Raw genomic sequence first — 21,775 nt, 5'->3', positions numbered from 1 at the left:
CCAGGACACGCTGGAGGGATTACATCTCTCGGCTGGCCTGGGAACGCCTCGGGATCCCCCCCGCAGAGTTGGCAAATGTGGCAGGCAGAATCCTTCTTTTACTGCTGCCCAGTGATCATGTACTCGCTTCATTGTTGAGGCCTAAGCTGTGTATTCAGCTGCCACCGCTCAGATCTGTGATGATGCACCTCTTTAAGTAATCAAATGCAAAGATAGTCCAACGTCTCATTTATTTTTTATCAAAAAAATTACACGGAGCGAGTCCTCTATTTAAACCATGACAAAAGAATAAGTGCTGGAGTCAAAGTGGGGTCCTTGTGATTCTTCCCGAGGGGCGCTTATGCTGATCTGATTAAGTTCAAGAGCTTCGCCCTTTCCCTGACACAATGATGTCTGATCAGTATCCCAGTATTTCGATGTCTAATCAGTACCATTAATAGGGGATGATGAGCAAACTGGTTTTAGCTAAACTGGTCTTTCAGAAAGTCCAAAAGTCTGTGTCCATGAGCTGACAGAACTGGACCCAAATGTTTCTACTTCAAAACATTTCCCCGTGCATCCATGTGTATGCAAAAGTAATGCACAGTCGCCCTGTCCGACCGGCGAGCTGGCTGAATCAGTGCAGTCACACGTAGTACTGACGACGAATAGACACCGTGGTTAGACAAAAAAAGGAGCTCAGCACTTTCTACAAATGTCCAATAATGATCAAGAGTGTTGAAGGTTCTCTATAAATATCACCCACTAATGATCAGTGTTCATCTCTGATGTTAAATCCCAGGAGGACACACAAATAGGCTGCAGAATTGATCAGTGGTGTTATAGAGAACATATAGCTCAACATTATCAAATGAGAAGCTTTGCAAGGACGATGAAAGCAACCGCAAAGACTTTATCTTTGATTTGTCTCAGTATTTATATATAAATACACATAAAGTCTCACATAGTAAATACCTTCACTAAACGCTTGTTCTTTGTGGATCCTACAGATAATTATCTACTTTATCTTCACAAGATAAGATTCAAACGTTTTTCAGACTTAACACTAAGAAGCTGTCAGGATACACTGAGCACAAGCAGAAGGTTCGTTTGATGCAAAAAGTTTGTATTCTGAATGTAAACAGTGATCGCTGAGAGCCTTAGAGTCACAATGATGTCAATGACTGGCATCTTCAAGATTACAGAGAGAGGAAAAATATATCAAATGACTGTTCATAACTAAAATAGAATAGATAAAAAAAAAAGCTGACATCTTGCTGCAGATTCCTTCTCCTTCCTTCGTTTCCCCTCATTAATAAAGTCCACACTCAGGAGGCAAGGGAATAAAGCTCCACTTATTTGGGGAAAAAAAAAAAAGAAGAAAAAAAAAAGATCATATTTAATATTAATTGAAGTATTCAAACTTTCTGTTATTCAATTTACATTTATCAAGAAAAATTGCTGAGATAATCTCGGTGATGCTTCAGAGACTGATTAGAGACTGCGTGTGGACATTTCAACTGGGTGGACATGGTTTGCCTCGGCACATACCTGTCTAGAAAAGCTCCAAAAACACCACAATCAAACACAACAACAAAAAAGGCAGAAGCCGTCTTGTAATTTCACAAACCACAACTTCAAAATAAAATCATAAATGCTAAAAACATGCTTACAGAAAAGCATAATAGTGGCATAATAATACTGTGGGCTGTCCTTTGTGGCAGTGTAAAGATGACAGTAGTATAAAGAAATACTGAATTAAACCTGCCTCAGAAATCTGATTCAGGACTGGAGACGATTCACCGTCTAGAAAAACAACAGAGCCAAGCAGAGAGCCACCTTGAAGCCAGTTGAACATCAATTAGAGACACTGTCAACTAACAGCCCCAATCCAATCCCCACTGACAAAGCTAGAATGGATGTATGTGGAAGAAGGGCGGAAAATCCTTAAATCCAGGTGTGCAAAGCTCATCGTGTCACATCACGTCTGAGAAGGCCAGAAGAATTGTTGCCAAACATGACTCAACCAGTTCAGTAAAGGTCTAAATGCTTATTTTAATTAGCGTTTCTATGGATTCATGACCTCCCCCAAGGAGGTGGCGGAGGTCATGTTGCTGCCAGCGCCTGGATGGCTGGCTGTTTGATAACAACTTTATGCAAAAACTACTGGACAAATTTTCTTTTTTTTTTTAAATGTAACTTAAGATCCCATTAAATGTTGGAAGTAATCCTGATCAAAATCCAGAAATGTTTCAAGGATTTCTTTATCATTACAGGATAGGTAAGATAATACAGGGTGGAAAACACAAAGTGGGTGGAAATGAGCAGCTTGGTGGAGGTCTGCGCTCTCTGAGTGCTTTTCAAGTTTCAACATTATGGAGAAACCAATCAGTGTTGTGAAGAGCTCAAAAGTTCAGTGCGAGTAGTTATAAGATTAAGGCTGCTGAAGTGGTCATTATTTCCTGGAGAAGGCTACTGGCCAGAGGCAGTGTGGCTCTCCGCTGGTTCAGTGCTTGTGTCTGAACTCTGCCACCCCACTTCAGCTGTGATGGTCTGTGTGTTGAGTGCATTTGTCAGGTTCATCCAGCTGACAGAATACCTTTAGACAGCACAGCAGCGCAACCAGAGAAACTGACCTGATGTGCTGTGACAGAGAGACACAGAACTGCACTCTGGCATGGGTCACCTTGCACAGCGAGACTGTAACCCCTGAGATTACGAGCACTACAGTGAGGTCTCGCAGCAACAAAACTCCTTTAATGGGTACTGCTTGTTTGACTGTGCCATCTCTAAGCTGGGTTTTCATACAAGCTGTACTATTCTTATAGAATAATTTGCCGTGCTCATGAAACTGCTTGTCCAGCTTTTTCTCTGCAAAACTGTTTATTTTCTCTCAGATATTTTTAGATGGTACAGGTGCAAAGCGAGCTGTTAAAAAAAAAAAAAAAAAAAAAAAAAGGCTCCAGTTTACCAGACGACCATGGTGCAGGGCTGAAACTCTACTTCCAGCAGGAAGGAAATGCAGATACTGAAAAGGAGTTATGAACAGCGGGAACTGTAAAGTGCAGCTGGAGGCAAACCTATCCAGACAGAATTCCTGGCAGCTCAGGTCAGTCTGTCACTAAATTGTTATTCATTATTTCAGCTTAGTTAATAAGTGGAAATATATTCTTATCTCGTCTTTGCTTAAAGAAAAAAAAAAAAAAAAAAAAGTCAGTCTGTGTGGTCCCAAATATTCCCACATTCTTGCCATGCAGCAGATCAGCTAATTAAAGCTGTTTACATAAACAATGATGACAAAGATGTTTTAAGATAGTTTCTGGCCTTTTTCCAGTAAGTCAGAGTTGGATAATAATGAAGTGCTGCATGCATTGCTAATTCAGCTTTTGTGCCAACGACCTAAATCATAATAAAAAATCTGATAGCTGAAGCACTAATATCCTGTTAGTTCCACACATCATTAATGTAACCTCACATTGCAAAAAGCCACAATACTGGTGCAAAGAGCTTGTCAACATTTTATTATTCTTAACTCCTGCTTTTACTAGTTTCCTACTTTCAATATTGAATTTTTTGTAAGTCTAAAGCATGATATGTAACAAACAGTAAAATATTGATGTCTCTTTAAAATAAACAAATAAAAATAATCCCACTTATGTAGACAGTTTATGGATGGTACTTTTCAATCCAAATTAAACACTGGAACATTTTAAATGAAGGAAGGGAAATAATGTCTATATGAAGACATGATGTTTGAGGGTGAGCATCCATTCTCAGTGTAAATACATAATTCCTTGTGAGGATTTTTGTTTCCCTTTATTCATTTTTACTTCATTAAACACATCTTAATGATTCTATAATATTGGTTAAATGGTCTCATCACCGAGTATAAAATAAATCAAATTAATCTAACAATGCACGTTTTTTTTAATGAATTCCCATCTTTATTGTTCTCATGACATTTTGAGCCAATTACATATTTATTTACAACCTGACTGTATTCTGCATATGCTATGCTAATAAGTCTGATACAGTGGAGTAGGAAGGAGAAATAACAGAATAAAAAGCACAATATGATAGTTTGTTCTAGAAAGCTGCCATCCCTTACATTTATTTGACAAATTAAAAATAAAATAAACAACTATATTATTTTGTATTGTTAGTGTTCCTCTTCGTCTCTGCACGAGATGTAGCTGGGATTAATTGTTCTATTTGGCTGCTTTGGCTGCTCCTGATGTGCTTTACATGCAGATTTCCTCCCCTGCTCTTGGTTGCTTTGCTGTTGGTAATAAACCTTTTTTTTTTTTTTTCCCCCTTTTAAATCAAAGCTGTGTATTCAGCCTCTTTTCTGTTGCGACCCAACGATCTGAGTGATGAGTATGACCTGCTTATTACATTTCTATTTGATGTGTGATTTAAACAGAGCTTTACAGATCCTTCATGTATTCAGTCATAAACAAGTCAGACAAATTGTCATACAGCTCTTACATTCAGAGTGACGTGTGACAACAAGCTACCTTTTTGCCTCCTCTCTCCTTCGCTGAAGATTTAGTTTGTGCGTGTTTGTGAGCAACACTGTTTATTGCCCATGTGTTGCAGAATGATGATTGTGCCCATGGCCAGAAGGGATTAGAAGTGTCTGTTCTGCGTTACACCTCCTACACAGGCTTCAGCCCTCTATTTTGCTCAATCCTTCCAAATTCCCCTCCACCACCAACCTTCCCCTCTTTTGTAGCATCGCTCTGGATTAGTCACACTGAGAAACTAGGGCTCATCTCCATACCGCAGGATTTGTTTTCAATCGTAGGAAGTGAACAAGTGCTGATGTGACGCCTCAAGAACAAGTTATGACTGCTCAAAGGTACAAGCTGGTATCTTACTGTGTGCCCCAAAGCGCTGGACCCTCGCGTACTTCGAAAGTGTACTCGGCACAGAAGAAGGAGTAGTGTGAGGATTGATTTGCCAAAGAATATAAGAGCGAAGGGCACTCTTTCTATATAATGTAGCAAACTCAGCATATATCAATATCCAGCGCTAGGAGACTGAAAACTCTCTGGTCTTATTGAAAACTCTGAAAAACTGGAATGTTCTCTTTATGTCCAAATGCAAAATAAAAATGTCCTTTTATGATTTTTATGTTATAATCGTGACCCCAACTACTGATTTCCAAGTGGATAATTACTTCCATTCCAATTTCAAGTGCAATGCAATCAATTTTTAACTTGCTTTATATTCAGCTGATTACAAAGCCATAAAAACTCCCCAGAGTCACTTACCTGAAATATACATATAACCACCATACACCGTCCCAGCATGCCCATAATGTGGCTCATTCATTTTGGCAACATACGTCCATTCATTTGTCCTTGGGTTGTAGCACTCCACCGTAGCTTGAAGAAAAAGACGAAAGGAAAAAAAAAAAAAGAAGAAAAAGACTGTATTAGTAGAAAGTAGGTCAAGACACAACTAAGGAGGACAAACAGCAGCAAATGAGGCCTTGGAGGGTCTCAGCGTGGGAGCCAAAACACAGATTTAAATATGGAGTACACATCCACACAACCCCACCAGTGGTGAATACACTGACTGCACAGGAAAAAGGGAGATTGTTAAGATCCTTTATCTTTCAGTGCCCAAGGATGCTTTCGCAAAAATCCAAAAGAACCAAGAACAGGGACCCTGCAGTTCATGAATGATGATCACAGATGGGTGATTGGTGACTAAGAGACCCCCATAAGGCGCTACAAGGGTAAACAAGCTCATTGCAGGCTTGAAATAAAGATGTGACTGGGTTCAAAACAAGTTGGACAGAGACATCAGTAGTTCTTCATGTCAAAGAAAAGACTTCAAACGCTATGGCTCGATGGAAGGAGAGGCACAGACGTGCAGTCCAACTGGAACACTGTGGTGCATGCAACCGATAATTAACAGGATAAAAAACACTTTACTTTCAGATAACAGACAAGTTGTGAGCTGATGCACAAAATATCTGTTTTTATACAAAGTACATAAAAGTACAAAGTAATCAATATCTCTCAAACCCACTGAGACATGCCAGGTGATTTAAAAGAATGAGGCAGAGCATGTTGAGACCCCACAAATGAATGACAGAGCTTAAAAAAAACATTCAAACTTTTTAATCCCTAGCTTCTTTATTTTAGAAATTTGAACAACTTATTGAACTTAGATGGGAATGGTGATTACGTAGCCAAAAAGAAGTAATGTGTACTAATAAAGCCTAAAAGCTTTCCATTATAAATATGCATCTTCATACAGTAGGGATTTTCTTCTCAAATCTGGGGATTTCAGGCACAACAATAAAACCACACCCGTATGACCCATCCAGAGTAAACAAACATGATAGAGGGGCAGGGCACATCCAGAAATACATGAGGACTGAACCACATGCAGTGAAAAGGCAGTACAACGTAAAGCTGAAGAAGGCTGTTGTGTAGACAGGCAAAGAACTGGGGCTGTGTTCTTTAGTCTAATTATAACCCAGAAGAGAAGACAGCTCCTTTTTTCTGTCTGTCCAAGCTTTACAGCTGAATTTAAGTACTGGGTGGCACCTCCCTGTGGTCTACAGTTATGGGTGCAGAGATTCCACATTGGTAACTGGGCATCACAAGTTTAACTACAAAGTATACATATAAATATATAAAACACATCTGTGTTTTACTAAACGGAAAAATTATGAATTGAGAATTACCAGAACAAGGTTTTAGCTATGAGAACCATGAGATCACTGAATCTAGGTGATATGATCTGACACCTTTATAAAAACTTTAAACTGCATACATGCTTCACTCCCTACAGCTCCTGTCCCCACTCCAAGTGGATCCTAGGACTTACAACTCAATATTATTTGTACCAGCACAGCATGCAATGTCAAACTACACCCCTGAGACAGTCACGCCTGGAATTAATTCTGCATGTGTTGAAATGTTTCTGTAATAGATTATACCAAATTGGAAGCATGTTTGTGATGATGTGGTTATCCTCTAAATCTAATTCAATAACAGATTATGCATGTGGCACATTAAAGCAGTAAATGATGTGTAGGCAATGAGAATGCACACTGCCTGATTAAAGAGCACACTGGCCTGTATTACTCCTTCATATTAAATGGGTAATATCTGAATATTAAAATCCTCTGTTGTTGATTTTAAGCAAAGAAAACAGTGGAGTTGTGGACATAAACCTACCGAGCTCTCCAGCAGCATTCCTTCCACCGACAGCGTAGAGGTGTCCCTTTAGCGCGCTGAGGTGGAAGAAGGTGCGTTTCTCATTAAGGCATGCCACCTGCATCCATTTGTTGTAGCGAGGGTCGTACCGGAACACTGTGTCCACTGCTGTTTTGCCTTTGGTGTCATAGTTGCTTTGGCCACCCACGACATAAAGAAAGTTCCCGATGACTGCGATGCCATGTTGATAGCGAGGTGCATCCATGGGTGCCAGCGCCTTCCACTCATGAGCCTTTTCATCAAACAGACGCAGCTCCTTACTCACAACTAGCTGCTGGCGCAGAACACCACCCAAAGTGACCAGGTGGGCACTATCCGAGCGGATGGCTGTCCGTTCTGACTGCATAACTGGCTGCATGTAGGGCATCATTTGGTAATTGCTAGCTTCCAAGAGGAGGTTGACGCAGGTGTTGTCTGTGCGCATAAAGTCCACTGTTTGCACATGATTGATGAGTTCCTGTGGGTTCATGAGGGGAAAGCGGATATTTTTCATAAGCTTCGGGGCATAGTCCATACGACCATCTTCATAGCGTAGCCAGCGGCAAGCAGCCTTGAACAGGTCCAGCTCAGTGCAGTGTTTCAAGCTGTTACTGGACAGTACAAAAGCCAACCGTTCAAATGGGAGCTTGACAAATTCTCCCGTGCCCAACAACGAGGGGAAATTCTTCAGGATAAAGTTGTTGACGTATTTGTCAACCTCTGTCAGGTTGTACGTGTTAGCTATACGACCCACTTCAACGCAGTTGTCGAGAGAAACCTGCAAAAGAAACATAAAGTAAGAATACTGAAGCTTACACAAAAAACGGCTAACTATGGGGCCTTTTTAATTTGTGCAAAAAGGTGTATTTAAGCAGAAGCAATCAAAATGCCATAGAGGGATGCTGCAGTAGGAGTCATTTACATAAAGTTTATAAGGTTGTGCACAGTAATATTTAAATTTCCAATTATGATAAGTTAGATTTTACAAGGGGTCAATATGAGCTTAGAAAACAAGCACGTAAATATTCAGTGCTCGAGAGATATAAATATTTGATCTTTGCCTGCTTCATTAAGATATTTATTTGAATTCAGTTAGGCACAGAATAAACAGTATTCCACATGAAATCAGCTTAAATAGAGGAATTTGAATGACCTGAGTTTATAAGATTCAGCCATTTACAAAATTTAGAATGCATTTTTTGTTTGTTTTTTATTCTAATTGTCAGATCCAATTATTTGAGACAATCACTGATTTTTTTTCTTTTCTTAAGTCACTGATAAATAATTCACATTTGGTTTTGGTCTTTTAAAGAAAAAGGAAGAGCGGTGCACTCCACTGTTAAGTGCAGCTTAGTCTTGTGCATCTGCCTGCTTACCCCGGAAATAAGAAAGACTTTGCAAAAGTCCAGAACAGGAAGGATTTGTAAGAAGCTGGCTGCCTCAAGTGTGTCTTGCAGATTCTCCATGTTAAGTGACAACTTTGCTGTGTAGATAAAGTCAATTATCTTCTTCAGGCCTATTCGGTTTACTCCATGAAGCTTGATGCACATTAAATCTTGTTCTTTCATTCCACCTGCATAAAAAATAAGAAACAAAGAAATAGGATAGTAACATATAACTAATGGTTACACATGGTAATACATCGTCTGTATTGCATTATGCATTACATTATATATAAAAGCTAAAGCTCCAAGTAAGATTTTGTATCATAAATCAAGCTCTGAGTAACTATTTGCTGGTGCTTTCACTCTAGTGGTAGCATGAGACGGAGTCTACAACCCACACAAGTGACTCAGGTAGTGCAGCTCATCCAGGATGGCACATCAATGTGAGCTGTGGCAAGAAGGTTTACTGTGTCTGTCAGCGTAGTGTCCAGAGCATGGAGGAGACAGGCTAGTACATCAGGAGACGTGTAGGAGGCCATGGAAGGGCAACAACCCAGCAGCAGGACCTGTTCCTCCTTTGTGCAAGGAGGAACAGGAGGAGCACTGCCAGAGACCTGCAAAATGAGCTCCAGTAATCCACAAATGTGTATGTGTCTGCGCAAACAGTCTGAAACAGACTCCATGAGGGTGGTATGAGGGCCTGATGTCCACAGGTGGGGGTTGTGCTTACAGCCCAACACCGTGCAGGATGTTTGGCATTTGCCAGAGAACAACAAGATTGGCAAATTCGCTACTGGTGCCCTGTGCTCTTCACAGATGAAAGCAGGTTCACACTGAGCACATGTGACAGACGTGACAGAGTCTGGAGACGCCGTGGAGAACGCTCTGCTGCTTGCAACATCCTCCAGCATGACCAGTTTGGCAGTGGGTCAGTAATGGTGTGGGGTGGCATTTCTTTGGAGGGTCATACAGCCCTCCATGTGCTCGCCAGAGGTAGCCTGACTGCCATTAGGTACCAAGATGAGATCCTCAGACCCCTTGTGAGACCATATGCTGGTGCGGTTGGCCCTGAGTTCCTCCTAATGCAAGACAATGCTGGACCTCATGTGGCTGGAGTGTGTCAGCAGTTCCTGCAACATGAAGGCATTGATGTTATGGACTGGCCCGCCCGTTCCCCAGACCTGAATCTAACTGAGCACATCTGGGACATCATGTCTCGCTCCGTCCACCAACGCCAAGTTACACCACAGACTGTCCAGGAGTTGGCGGATACTTTAGTCCAGGTCTGGGAGGAGATCCCTCAGGAGAACATCCGCTGCCTCATCAGGAGGATGCCCAGGCATTGTCGGGAGGTCATACAGGTACGCGGAGGCCACACACACTACTGAGCCTCATTTTGACTTGTTTAAAGGACATTACATCAAAGTTGGATCAGCCTATAGTGCGTTTTTCCTTTCATTTTGAGTACAACTCAAAATCCAGACCATCATGGGTTGATACATTTGATTTTCATTGATAATTTTTGTGATTTTGTTGTCAGTACATTCAACTATGGAAAGAACACAGTATTTAATTGAAATATTTAATTCATTCAGATCTACAACGTGTTACTAAAGTGTTCCCTTTATTTGTTTGAGCAGTGTGTATATATATATGTATATATATATGTGTATATATATATATATATATATATATATATATATATATATATATATATATATATATATATATATATATATATATATATATAAATAAATAATATATATACACACACACGCACACGCACACACACACACACATTATGCATTCAAAATTCAAAACACAGTCATTCTCTTGCTGCATATAGTTTTGAAAAAAAGGGGGGAAAAAACTAGTGCAACTCATCTGAGGTGTTTCAAAGGTATTCCAAGGTACTTCTTGTATACAAATGACAAATGACCTTGCACATTAAAGCATAGTGATGGGGAGGTTCGGAAAGACAGACACAATGACAGCGTTCGTAATTTCTCAGGATGTAAAAAACTAGAAAAGAAATGAGAGCGCACGATCAATCAATGACAGTGCACTGACAATTCACAGTCAAACAGGTACCATGGCAAGAGACAAGTAAACCCACCTGTGAACATGGCTTTAAAGTAGTCTGAGGAGGAGGCCATCATTGCACGGTGCACAGGGAAAGCTTCATCACCATCCCCAGCCACCAGTGTGACGTCACATAGTAAACCTTCTATCCTCAGCTGGTCAAATCCCTGAATCGAAAAGAGAAGAGGGATAAATGTTGTGTGAAAAAAGGAACAGTTGAAGTTACGTGTTTTGACTTTAGCTGGAGGGATGTGAACTATGTAGTGATTTTATTCCAGAGGGGGACACCCCAGCTGAAACAAAACCAGACTAAGTGTGATTACATAAGCTCTTGAAAAATGAAGTGAGGATAAACTGCTGGTGAGAAACGACCTCATGGAGCCTAAATTATAGGTGACAGTGCTCTTCGGTTAGTTGAGCTGTCTTTCTGATTGGTACCAGTGTTCTTCTTGCACGTAGCTGGTTTTTACTGAAACAACAGCTATATAAACAGCTTTTTTTCCTCTTGTAGGCACTAGAACATAGTGAGATGTAAAATTACATGTAGAACTGTACAGCATTTAATATTTTAAGATCACAAAATAATACAGTTTCTCGATGGGGAGGCCGTTGATTTTAAGCCCACTTTTATACCCTGATTGTACTTCCCACCACATATCTTATGAAACAGCAGGTAGTATAAATAGCCCAAAAGACAAAAATCCAACACTAGACGATTAACTTATTAACAGCAACTCAAAGTGACATTATAAAGGGGTGAGCTTTCCTTACAAATGCACCACCTAGCTAAGCCTAACAGATTCTACTGACATGATGTAAGATCAGATAGGCTAGAAAAATCATTATCATTCTCTTACTGTGCTGTGGCAGCAAAAAGATTAATGAGCAGCAAATGCAGTCATGGGCTGCTCATTTTCAATGAGAGCTGGTGACCAAGGACAACCACTGCCGTTGCGGCAAACAGCGCAATCCCAGCATCCTCTGACACATTTTTAAGGAGGATCCTAAATATCCACCAATCAGTGGTGTCAAGCTGAAGCAACCATTTAGATTTCTGCCCATTCCTGAATGCAGAAGGCTCAATAAATAAAACTAAATATGTGCAAACTGTTAGAAAACCTCTTACTGTGAAAGAAGAAGTGGTAACTGGGAGTACTATGTTACACTTACAGCAGTACATTATAATATTCAGACTGCACTCATTAAGTCGAATTAAAGACACCAAATCCCAAATGCTTTTCGTTAACTGCTAAAATATTAATTAACCTATTAGGAATTGTGACCAGTAATACATAATATAGGCTTTCTGATGCTGTAAAGATTTTACTGTGTCAAACGGCACAGAAATTCAATATGGACTACATCCTTATTGAATATTAGAAATAATGTCTCGAGTAAGGCAAGAGGCAAGAAGAAGAAGGTTGTATAGGGCTTGATATGCTTCCTGTTTTGATGCTAAGAATTCTTGGTCAATGTCAAGCCAGCTTCCAAACCAAGAGCTTAAATAAAGCTCTGTAGACACACAGATGACATTTGACTAAGCATTTACATACGGCACTGCTGTCATTTATTTGAACTCTCACCTGAAGAACCACTGTGCTATGTGTGTTGCTTGTGAAAAATCGAGTGTTTCCAGTCTTTGATGCCTGAAGATGAGCAGAAATGCCCATATCACCATAACCCAGAGCGACTTTCATGTGAGCGTCGTCGTCCTCCACTAGGGATCTGTTGTGGTGGGGGGAGGAAAAAAAAAAAGAAAAAGGAGAAAAAGGACATGTTTTTACTTCAAAAAAGGTCACAAGTACTTGCGTTTCCCTCTAATTTTAGCTTATAGAAAGTAGGACAAGTTTTCAAAGTGACAGTACATGAGGACCTTTTGGGGGTGGTAACCTAGTTGTAAGACAAACTCCTAAAAGTTGGAGGTCAAGACTGAATCACCAGGTAAAAACTGTGACTAGGGAAGCAAAAATGTCATTTTCCTACCTGCCTTAGGGCATACAACATAACTAAAGGTCACTCACAAAGGAAATGGACATAAAATCAGAGCAAATGTCTAATACACACATTAAGCAGCACATTGAAATGAGGGAAGAGAATGACTTATATAAGAGTTATGTAATTACTTGGAAGTTTCGGTTTCCATGTTGTAAATCTTGAGACACCCCAGGCATTCATACAAACTAAGAGGTGATGAGCAGTTATACCAAGCATGCATCTATGAACACTTTTTAACACAGGCATGTTCACCCATTAAATTGCCTCTTGGTGAGACGCTCAACTCAAAATTTATTTTCAATAATCAATAGATAAAAAAAAAAAAAAACTTGATTTTTTTTCCCCACTAATTCTCTGCTGCCATAGCTTGAATTAATTTCCTCTCAGAGGTCAAGGTCCCTTCAAATCAATACATGATGGTCCTGATGGATAACCTCACTGCGTCAACATATTTTTATTCTTATGGCAGCGATTTCCTCTCGGATGACAATGTCTTCATCAACGGGACGCAAGAGAACAATGGCTACGGTTACATGATGAATTTACAATTCGGAATTAACGTATTTTCCTACGAGATTACATGAAAATAATTCCGAATAAAGGTTTACATGAAACACGTCCTCACTTAATCACTCTTTCGAGTGGCGGGTTGGGAAGGGTTCTGATTGGACAGAGGGTCCACATGATGTATGACATTTACCGTAAATAAACAAAGTCTGCTCCTTGCTTCTCGTCTTTTCAGTCGTAACTTGTAAAAACTACATTATAAAGAACCAGTTTCGCCACTATTTTTATTATAAATTTGAAGCACCAGCTCAATACGAGCATACTACTTCACTTTTTGCAGCAACTGAGGAGAAAAAAAAGAAAGACAGATCGAACAGAGGAGGTAAAACAACGCGCGTCATCAGGAAAGAACAAGGTAACGAGCATGCGCAGAATGACTGGGATTAATTTAGAGTGGAATAAAGCTTTACATGACAGAGTAATTAAACAGATTGCAGTTAAAATGCAAATAAACCAGCCACTAACATCGGAATTAGGTTTGATTCTGAATAGGAATTTGCATTAGGAATTAAGTGCTTACATGGTGATTTTTCATGAGTTTAAAGTGGAATTCACTTTTATTCTGAATTAATCGAACTCCCTTGTAAACGCAGCAAATGAATGGTTTATGTACGAGTGTGAAAACTGATACACCTAATTTCATATAGCCTTTTGAGTCACGAGATCACAACTGGACTAAACACGAAACACACCTCTAAATTGTGACTGAAGAGACAAAAATAAAGAAAAAGAGGGAATGGCATCTGGAAAATAGAGTTCCAGAGAGCTGTGACAATACAATACCTAATTTAGACTTTGCATGTTAGTTGTTACTAGTAATCTGTCTGTTTAACGTAATTCAATATACATTTCTTTCTCCATATCCAGGGATATCACAGCAATTTGAAATTTATTTGCTCCATCCAGCACTAGTGAACTACAATTTGCAATGAACAATTTGACCATCTGACACCATCAGCCATGTTCTGAGACTGAAAATAAGATGTAAATATTAGGGTAAAATATCAACTCGTGCTAAATGTAGTTAAGTAGTTAAATGAAATGGCTGCTTTCAAGATCATGCTAAAAATATTTTTTTCGTGCATGAAAAAAAATATCTCCCAGAGATGTATTGAGATACAGGATGCATAGTTACATGTGGTGAAACCTCTAACTGAAGACAGTCACGAATGAGTGTGGGAGCTTTGTGTTTTAATAAACTGCACATAGATTTGAAATGTCTGAGGTAAATGACAAAATAAAAAGATTTTGAAATGAGCCTCAAAAAAGCAATGAAAAGATCCCTCAATTTTAGAATTAGCGTGTCTTAAACCCAATTACACGGGCAGTAATGTGCACGTTTTCAGAACTGGGAGATACAGGGAAACGGTTAAGAAGATGAAACACGGATAGCGATGACTGAATCTGACAATGCTGCTTTGCAGCAAAACTGGAAACTTTTTAAACCAGTTTTCATTTTAAAAAAACACTATATTTTTTATCATCTTTATCTAAATCACAGTAATTTACACTATAACAGATTAGCCAAAACATGTAAAAAGATAAAAATGTATACAACTAGGACATTGACATCTGATGTAATACTTTGCAATATCTCTTAACTGCTCCACTGAGAATGAAGACGCAAAGTGCAACTCTGTGCTCCAAGAGGAATACTGTTAGAAAATGCACACTGTGTGCAGACAAACGTGACATTAAAAAATTTAACTCATTTGCGTAAGCAATAACAATAAGCTGTGGGTCAATAAAAAGCAGCTGAACCTTTTCAATTTTCTATATAACTGTGTCTACAGTTTTAAAATGAAAGCCTTATGGACTACTTTAAATTGGATGCACCTCCTTTAAAACAAAATTGCCTAATCTGTGAAACAGAAACAGCTGACTTTGGTGTAGAGTATAATTTGTTGAAAGAATGTGAAAGATCCCATTTCTTACAGCAGTTTAAGAGAGCAAAATTACAAATAGGCAAGTCATTTCTTTTAGTAAGATGAAGCTAATGCAATACCAAAAGCAATGACTAGTGAGTGATCGTGATGGAGCTCTTCTGTGTAAAGTGTCTTAACCCGCTTCTCAGGAAGAGGTGATCTGGGCAGAATGTCAATGAATACTGAATGAAAAACTAGGCTTGAACTATTACAACTATTCTCTGTGGGATACATAGACTACAGCACACTCAATGAATGTGGCATTGGGGGCCTAAAAAGTGTTCATTTTCATGTGAAGACTGGTCTGGTTTTGATAAAATATTCTTTAACTGAAATGTCTAGCTCAGCACAGCAGTAAATTTGTGTCTTCAAACAGGCCTGCGAGCAGACAGTGCTCTTCAGATGTAGAGGACTAATGGTTTTTGGATGAACTGTTTATATAATGAAGTAATTTGAGGTTTAATGGTGGCTGAACATTTGATTTGTCGCTGTAAAATTTGTATGTAACCGTTCCATGTTCTTTGAAGGGATATTATCCCCATCTTTTTTTAATAAAACAGATTTTAGCTGCAACGCATAAGGAAAGCTACCGTCAATCTCGCAATTCTGTCTTTAGTTTATTTATCAATATGGCAGAATACAATCTTTCTTTCTAATACATTCCTCTTTGAAAAAAGAGCAATACAAACATGAGGGATGGTGCACATCTACATTTAGTTTCAAGTGCTGCAGGTCATAACTAAAAACATTAAGGAGTTAATGAATATTCTTAATATAAAGAATCTCCCATAAATTTACATTTTTTCCACCTTAACACAGTTATAAGTGTGTGCCACAGTTCAACATCATTTTGGTCTTTCCAATGCAACACTTTTTAACCATGGTAATTCTAAACCATACCTACATCCACAACTTCCTCCCCATAATAAACAATATATTAATTTGCATTTTGGTCTGTAAGTGCTTCTGTCATACTTTGGTACGTGAAGGTTGCTTTGTTTAATAAAAAAAAAATAAAAAAATAAATTTAAAAAAAAGAGACCAGGATAAAAGATGTAACAAGAACAAGATGTAAAAAAAAAAAAAGATGTAAACTGTAACAGTCACTCAAAAGTAATGATTTATTTGGCATAATAAAAAGCTAATGTCATTTTACATTTATTGTAAAGAAACAATCAGAGAAAAGCAACTTTTCTTTTTCTTGTTTAATGTGGTTAAAAGAAGACAGAAATTTATATAACTTAAGTGAAACTACAATAAATTTTGGATAAGCACAAACTGTGGAAAAGAAATGCTCCTTTTATTACTTTTTAAATAAACTTTGGGGGGGAGCTTTGACATCCTGGTGTTCCTTCAAAAACATTCTTTCCTTCTCAGCTTTGTATTTGAACACAAGACAAACTTAAAGTTGACAGCAGTTATTCCTCGAGACTTTAAGCATTAGGTCAAAAGACATTGAGGGTTTCTGATGGACAAACGGGAGAAGAATGGGTTGAATCCACTTCTCATTCCATTTGCATGCTGGATTAAAGAATAGTTAGGAAGACCGAAAAGGATAGATTATGAACAAAGACAAAATAGGCACAGATTCTAGGAGATTCTACCACCACAGAAGCAACTATGAGATTAGAACTACACGTGCTTAAGGTCTGTTACGAACAAACCTTTGTAACCAACACTTTAAATATAATTTCCTAAATGATGAAAGGATGGCATAATTAATAAAATCACTTTGCTTTTTTAAAGTAACAAAGAGATGACAATGGACTTTCTACAGGGAATTTGTGAACACCATTAACACTAAACACTGATGGTTTAACCAGCATTCACAATCACACTGACACAGAGCACAGGCAATGTACTTGTACATTTACCCCGTCAGGTGGTAAGTCGGACTGGCAGCCAGGAGTGAGTGGGTTGTCCAAACCATAAAGGAGTGTTGGTGGCTGCCGGAACGAAACAAAGGAGACAAGGCTACAGCATCCAACATAAATGTTTAACTTAAAGAGAAAAGGCACTGAATTTCTAGTTGAATCAGAAACCAGTGAGCAGGGACAGCTTGAAGTTAATCATCAGAAGGAATCAGCACAGCTTATTACTGACAAATACAAAAATAGTTAGGATGCATAACAATGAGTAAATTTAGAAGCCTCGAGAATATCAAGCTACTCATATCAACTCTTTACCGTGTCTTCATGGTGAGTTTACAAAAATTTCATGACCTGGTTTTTTAAATTTGAAGTCTTTTGCAGAAAGTGCAATCATCTTTACAGCCAGCTACTGGGGCAGCAGCATCAGTACCAGAATAAAGAGATGGAACAAACTACTCAAGATGGCTGGTTTTGTGCTAGGGGGTAACTCTGGGGGCACGCGAGCAGATTGTTCAGAAAAGTGATTATTTACATCCTCTACACAACAAAGTGAAAAGCAACCCTGTGTTCAGTCTGAGGCTTCAGTCCAATGTAAGACAGAAAGGTAGCGAAGATCAGTCCTGCCAGCAGTCATTCCCCTGAGGAACAAAGAATTGCCTTCCTCAATTTATTTTCTATTTTTAAATAAAAATACAAACTACAGCATCGTAATTTCCCTCCAAGATGAAGATTTCATTTAATTTCATTCACTGGAAAACTGACAAACCCTCATTCTAAGCCATGCATCATAATACCTGCCAGACGACACACCATCATACCAGAAGTCACAAATTAGGCTAAATTAAATTATTAAAGGAAGCTTTTTTCAAGTCTTTCATATAAACGGCTCCAATACAAAACACAAAACCACACACTGGATATGAAGAGATAAATTATAGATTAAGCCAAATCCCTTTCATTTTTGCTGCTATCACAAGGGACCTGTGCTTGAGCATATGCTTAATTAAAATATGGCTGTTTCTTGGATCTTCAATTACCGTAGGAGCTTGATGGCACATTGATAACATGTGAGCTAAAGAAAGAATCTCAATTACCCTGCCATGGGTGGTACAAAAGAAAGCTTTTGTTTTTAGATTCTGTGAAGCCAGCAGCCACTTCAGACAACACAATGCTTGAGATCTCCTTTATATATCAGTAACAGTCTGGGTGAGCAGCAGAGTGACTTTAGGTTTTGGTCTCAGCCTGAGACATGTAAAACATGAAGAAACAAGGCTGTAAGTAAGTTAGTCGCTTTGTAGCAGTGGAAATAGTGAAAACATCCCTCACCCAATGACAGTTAAGGAAGATAAAGACAATGTGTCTTTTTTATCTGAGATTTCATGCTAAGCTATGAGTTTTCTTATGACCATGTGGTTTGTAAGATAAAACACCCTCAAATCATACATGGTATAAAATGTTTGGTACTTACATCCATCCAAATGTTAAAATATTTTTTATTATGCACATGCTTCGTCTTCTCTAACAAAAATCACCAGTACCATTACCAACAATGAGCATTTAAGTTATAGTTTTAAAAATAACAAATGTTAATTAAAATTTATATCCTGTTTTTAAGGCTTTACTCAGAAGGATGCTGCACCCTGATTCAAAATCTTTTTTTTTCTTCTTTTTTTTTTTTTAAATCACAATTGGCAGCAAGCAAAAGGGCAAGAAAGCCAGACAGTCTAAATAAAGTGTGTGCAAGGCTGATGAACAATTCTCTCCAGTCTATTGCTGACAAACTGTTATCAGACCACATTGCATTGAAGAAATTATCACAGCTTTCCAGTTACCTTTAATTGGACAACTAATATAGCATTCTCACTAAATGGAGTCATGAATGGAAGTAATACTAATTCAAGAAAGTGTGAGGAAGGAGTGCAAACTTTGTATTTCCTTTATGAACGCTACAACAGGCAACAGAACCAACCACCGGCAGACGTGCTGCATCAACATCAACGCAGAATGAAAGAAAAAACACAAAAAAGAAAGAAAAAGATTAGGACGAAGCTATTATAAAGGTTTCATACTTCGCATTACAAGACATGGTTCCCCTTGTGGACATTACAAGGACACTCTGAAATGAACAAGATTAATAAATACTGTCATGATCCTAACTGAGACTGATCAATATCAAAGAAAGTTTTTTTTGCCTCGTTGTCCAGTTCTACCTTCAAACGTTCTAATATCCAGTAAGACATCTCTAGCTATACTACGAAATACAAAGCATCAAAATGACAGTCCACAAACCAGTGGGTTACATTACAGTACACAGGATCACATTTTTTTAAGTTAATCTTATTAGTAGAGCTTAAATGTTTAGCATCAGGTGACTGTAAACAACAGGATTATTACTATCCCCATTTGGAAACATGAAAATGGCAGCACGATTCTCTTGGGGTGCTTCTTAACACCAGAGACAGGGAAGTTGGTCAATGCAGACGGAAAGGGGACCTTCTCAAAATAAAGATTTGAATAAAATGAAGTTTTGGTGTCATGCTCAAAGACGAGAACTTCAACAAAGTTCTTCCATATTTAAGCACAAGACATTTTTCGTGGTCAGAGCCGCTTATCCTAATAAAAGTATGTTTTGGTTGTTTACCCACAATGCAGTGCACTGTATTTGGCGTTCTTGAAACGACCTAGATCTTCCTTTATAGGCAGGCTCAGTACGCTTCTTTGATGCAAATCAGACATCATTTGCGCCTTCACAATTCCCCAAATGAAGCAGACTTTCCGAGCAAACTGATTTGGATTTGAGTGTAAAGAAAATAATGGTGTGAGTGCGATGGACAAATGCCTTGGAAGCCATTATGTCCTTGTCCATGCTAAGACTTAAATTTAATATTTGTGAAGAGAAGGGAAAATGACAACAAGATGCTTCCCATCCAATTTGACTAGGCTTGAAACATCCACCATGAGGGATGGGAATTACTCATGCATATGTTTGTGAGCCAAAAACGACATTCTGCCAAAAGGATAAAAACTATTATCTTAACAGTATAAAGGTTTTGGAAAATGAAACACTGAGAATATTTTTTTCTCACTTTTTAAAAGAAGTTATTGAGAGTTAATTAATCTCTTTCCATTTAAAAATCACAGCATAAAATCTTGTGAAAGCTAAAGGGATCAAATGCTGTGTGAATCCACTGTTAAGTCAGTTTGTTATATTAATAAAGCCAAATAAAAAGATCATAAACCTACCATTGTCTAGCTAATGAACATACATCCAGCAGCTGAATCAAATGAAAAAAGAAAAAAAGAAATGCAATGAGAACCTCAGAAGTGAGGCGAGGCATTTGGAGTCAGGGGGGAACTCTCTATTTGTCTTTGTAATCAAAACAGTGACAGCCACATTTACTGAAGAGCCCCCTCAATCACAGCACAGAGAAATGTAATAAAGCTACATGCTGACCAGCTCCTAGTCGGGGGAAATGCATCTAATGTTGCTGCAGTCCTCAAGTGCTGTATGATGTAATTCAATATAATACAACACCCCTGCAATTCATTTAACGTCCATAAGTGTAAAATGGATTTTTGTGCTTTAAAAGGGGGGAAAAAAACCCACATACAAGGTAACTTTTAAAACACTTTTGAATATAAGGCAACACAGTCTGTGACTACTACAGACAAAAATTCTACCAAATGAGACAGAGATACTACAATCCTACACAAAGTTTTGCCCATGGTTTTGCCCAATAATAACCAAATTAATGAACAGCTCCCAGTCATTTATTCTTTTTGAATCCAACATTTCCTTTTATTTTATTTCAAATCACTTATTCTAAGGTACAACCAATTAGTATCAAATTGGCAAAATGTCAGGAAAATTTCCGAGCCTGAAGTTTACCGATTAGCTATTTGCTATCATATCTACCATATCCATTATCTTCAGATAATTATTCCACTCTCTTTTAATGAGCGTAGTTGTCCCTGTATACTATATTTAGTCTTTAAGTAACAAAGAGAATAAAAAAAAGACATTGCATTAAAAATATTTTAACCATTTCAAGTAGCTTAACTAAGCTGCCATCATAAAATTTTGGTTGGGCTGTATCGTAGCTGTAGTCTTATGAAATTATTGGACAAATGCAGGCTAAGCGGGGTACTTGTAGTCCACATTTGAATTCAGATTAAAGACATAAATGCCAGAGGTGTTTAAAAATAAAACAATGAAAATGATTAGCATAATATCACCTTACTGAAATAAGAATAGGCACAGCTCTACATACTAGAAGTTTAATCTCTTTTAATCCAAACAAGAGTGCATAATGAATAGCAGGTCATGCCCCAAATGTGTAGGATCAGCAATAATATAGTTTATTTCCATATTTAACTACCATGACTGTTCCAATGTGGTGCACCTTCTTCATTAGACGAGGGGTGTGTATGTACAGAGTGTGCAGCTTTGTAAGTAGAGCAAACAGGTACCAGGGAATGAGCTTTCATAGGAAAGACCTCCATGAAATAGCGGAGCAAGAAAGCATAAAAAGATGGCCCTGACCCACTGATGGGGTTGAAACATTTTCTACCTTGATAGGCATTTTGGGAAACTCTGCTCCAATCCTGTAAAACACTTTTTTTGGCCAAAATTCCACTTCATGCGAAATCACTTTTTTCAATATCCCGACTATTCCTTTCACTTTTATGCATCTTTTTGTCTTCCTTTTAGTGTGATCTGTATATGTATATATATATATACACATATATAT

General features: G+C 38.3%; 1 protein-coding gene across 4 annotated transcripts in view; it reads right to left on the bottom strand.

Annotated features, from left to right (window-relative positions):
- Positions 1 to 21,775, bottom strand: part of klhl13 (kelch-like family member 13) — a gene marked incomplete at its 5' end in the record, with an annotated part of 33,925 nt that overhangs the window by 2,219 nt on the left and 9,931 nt on the right. For 2 of the 4 annotated variants that reach the window (XM_079248003.1, XM_079248006.1), the window contains 6 exons: positions 5,256 to 5,369; positions 7,182 to 7,977; positions 8,576 to 8,772; positions 10,701 to 10,833; positions 12,250 to 12,391; positions 17,028 to 17,099. In XM_079248003.1, coding sequence (XP_079104129.1) covers positions 5,256 to 5,369; positions 7,182 to 7,977; positions 8,576 to 8,772; positions 10,701 to 10,833; positions 12,250 to 12,391; positions 17,028 to 17,099 — 1,454 coding nt within the window. The remainder of the gene's footprint in view (positions 1 to 5,255; positions 5,370 to 7,181; positions 7,978 to 8,575; positions 8,773 to 10,700; positions 10,834 to 12,249; positions 12,392 to 17,027; positions 17,100 to 21,775) is intronic. The other 2 variants (XM_079248005.1, XM_079248004.1) reach the window with 1 other exon arrangement.

Source organism: Telmatherina bonti (assembly GCF_933228915.1).
Source record: "Telmatherina bonti genome assembly, chromosome: 10".
In the NCBI taxonomy this organism is placed as follows: Eukaryota; Metazoa; Chordata; class Actinopteri; order Atheriniformes; family Telmatherinidae; genus Telmatherina; species Telmatherina bonti.
Note: the sequence above shows the minus strand (reverse complement) of the source record. Positions and strands in the feature narration are given on the sequence as shown.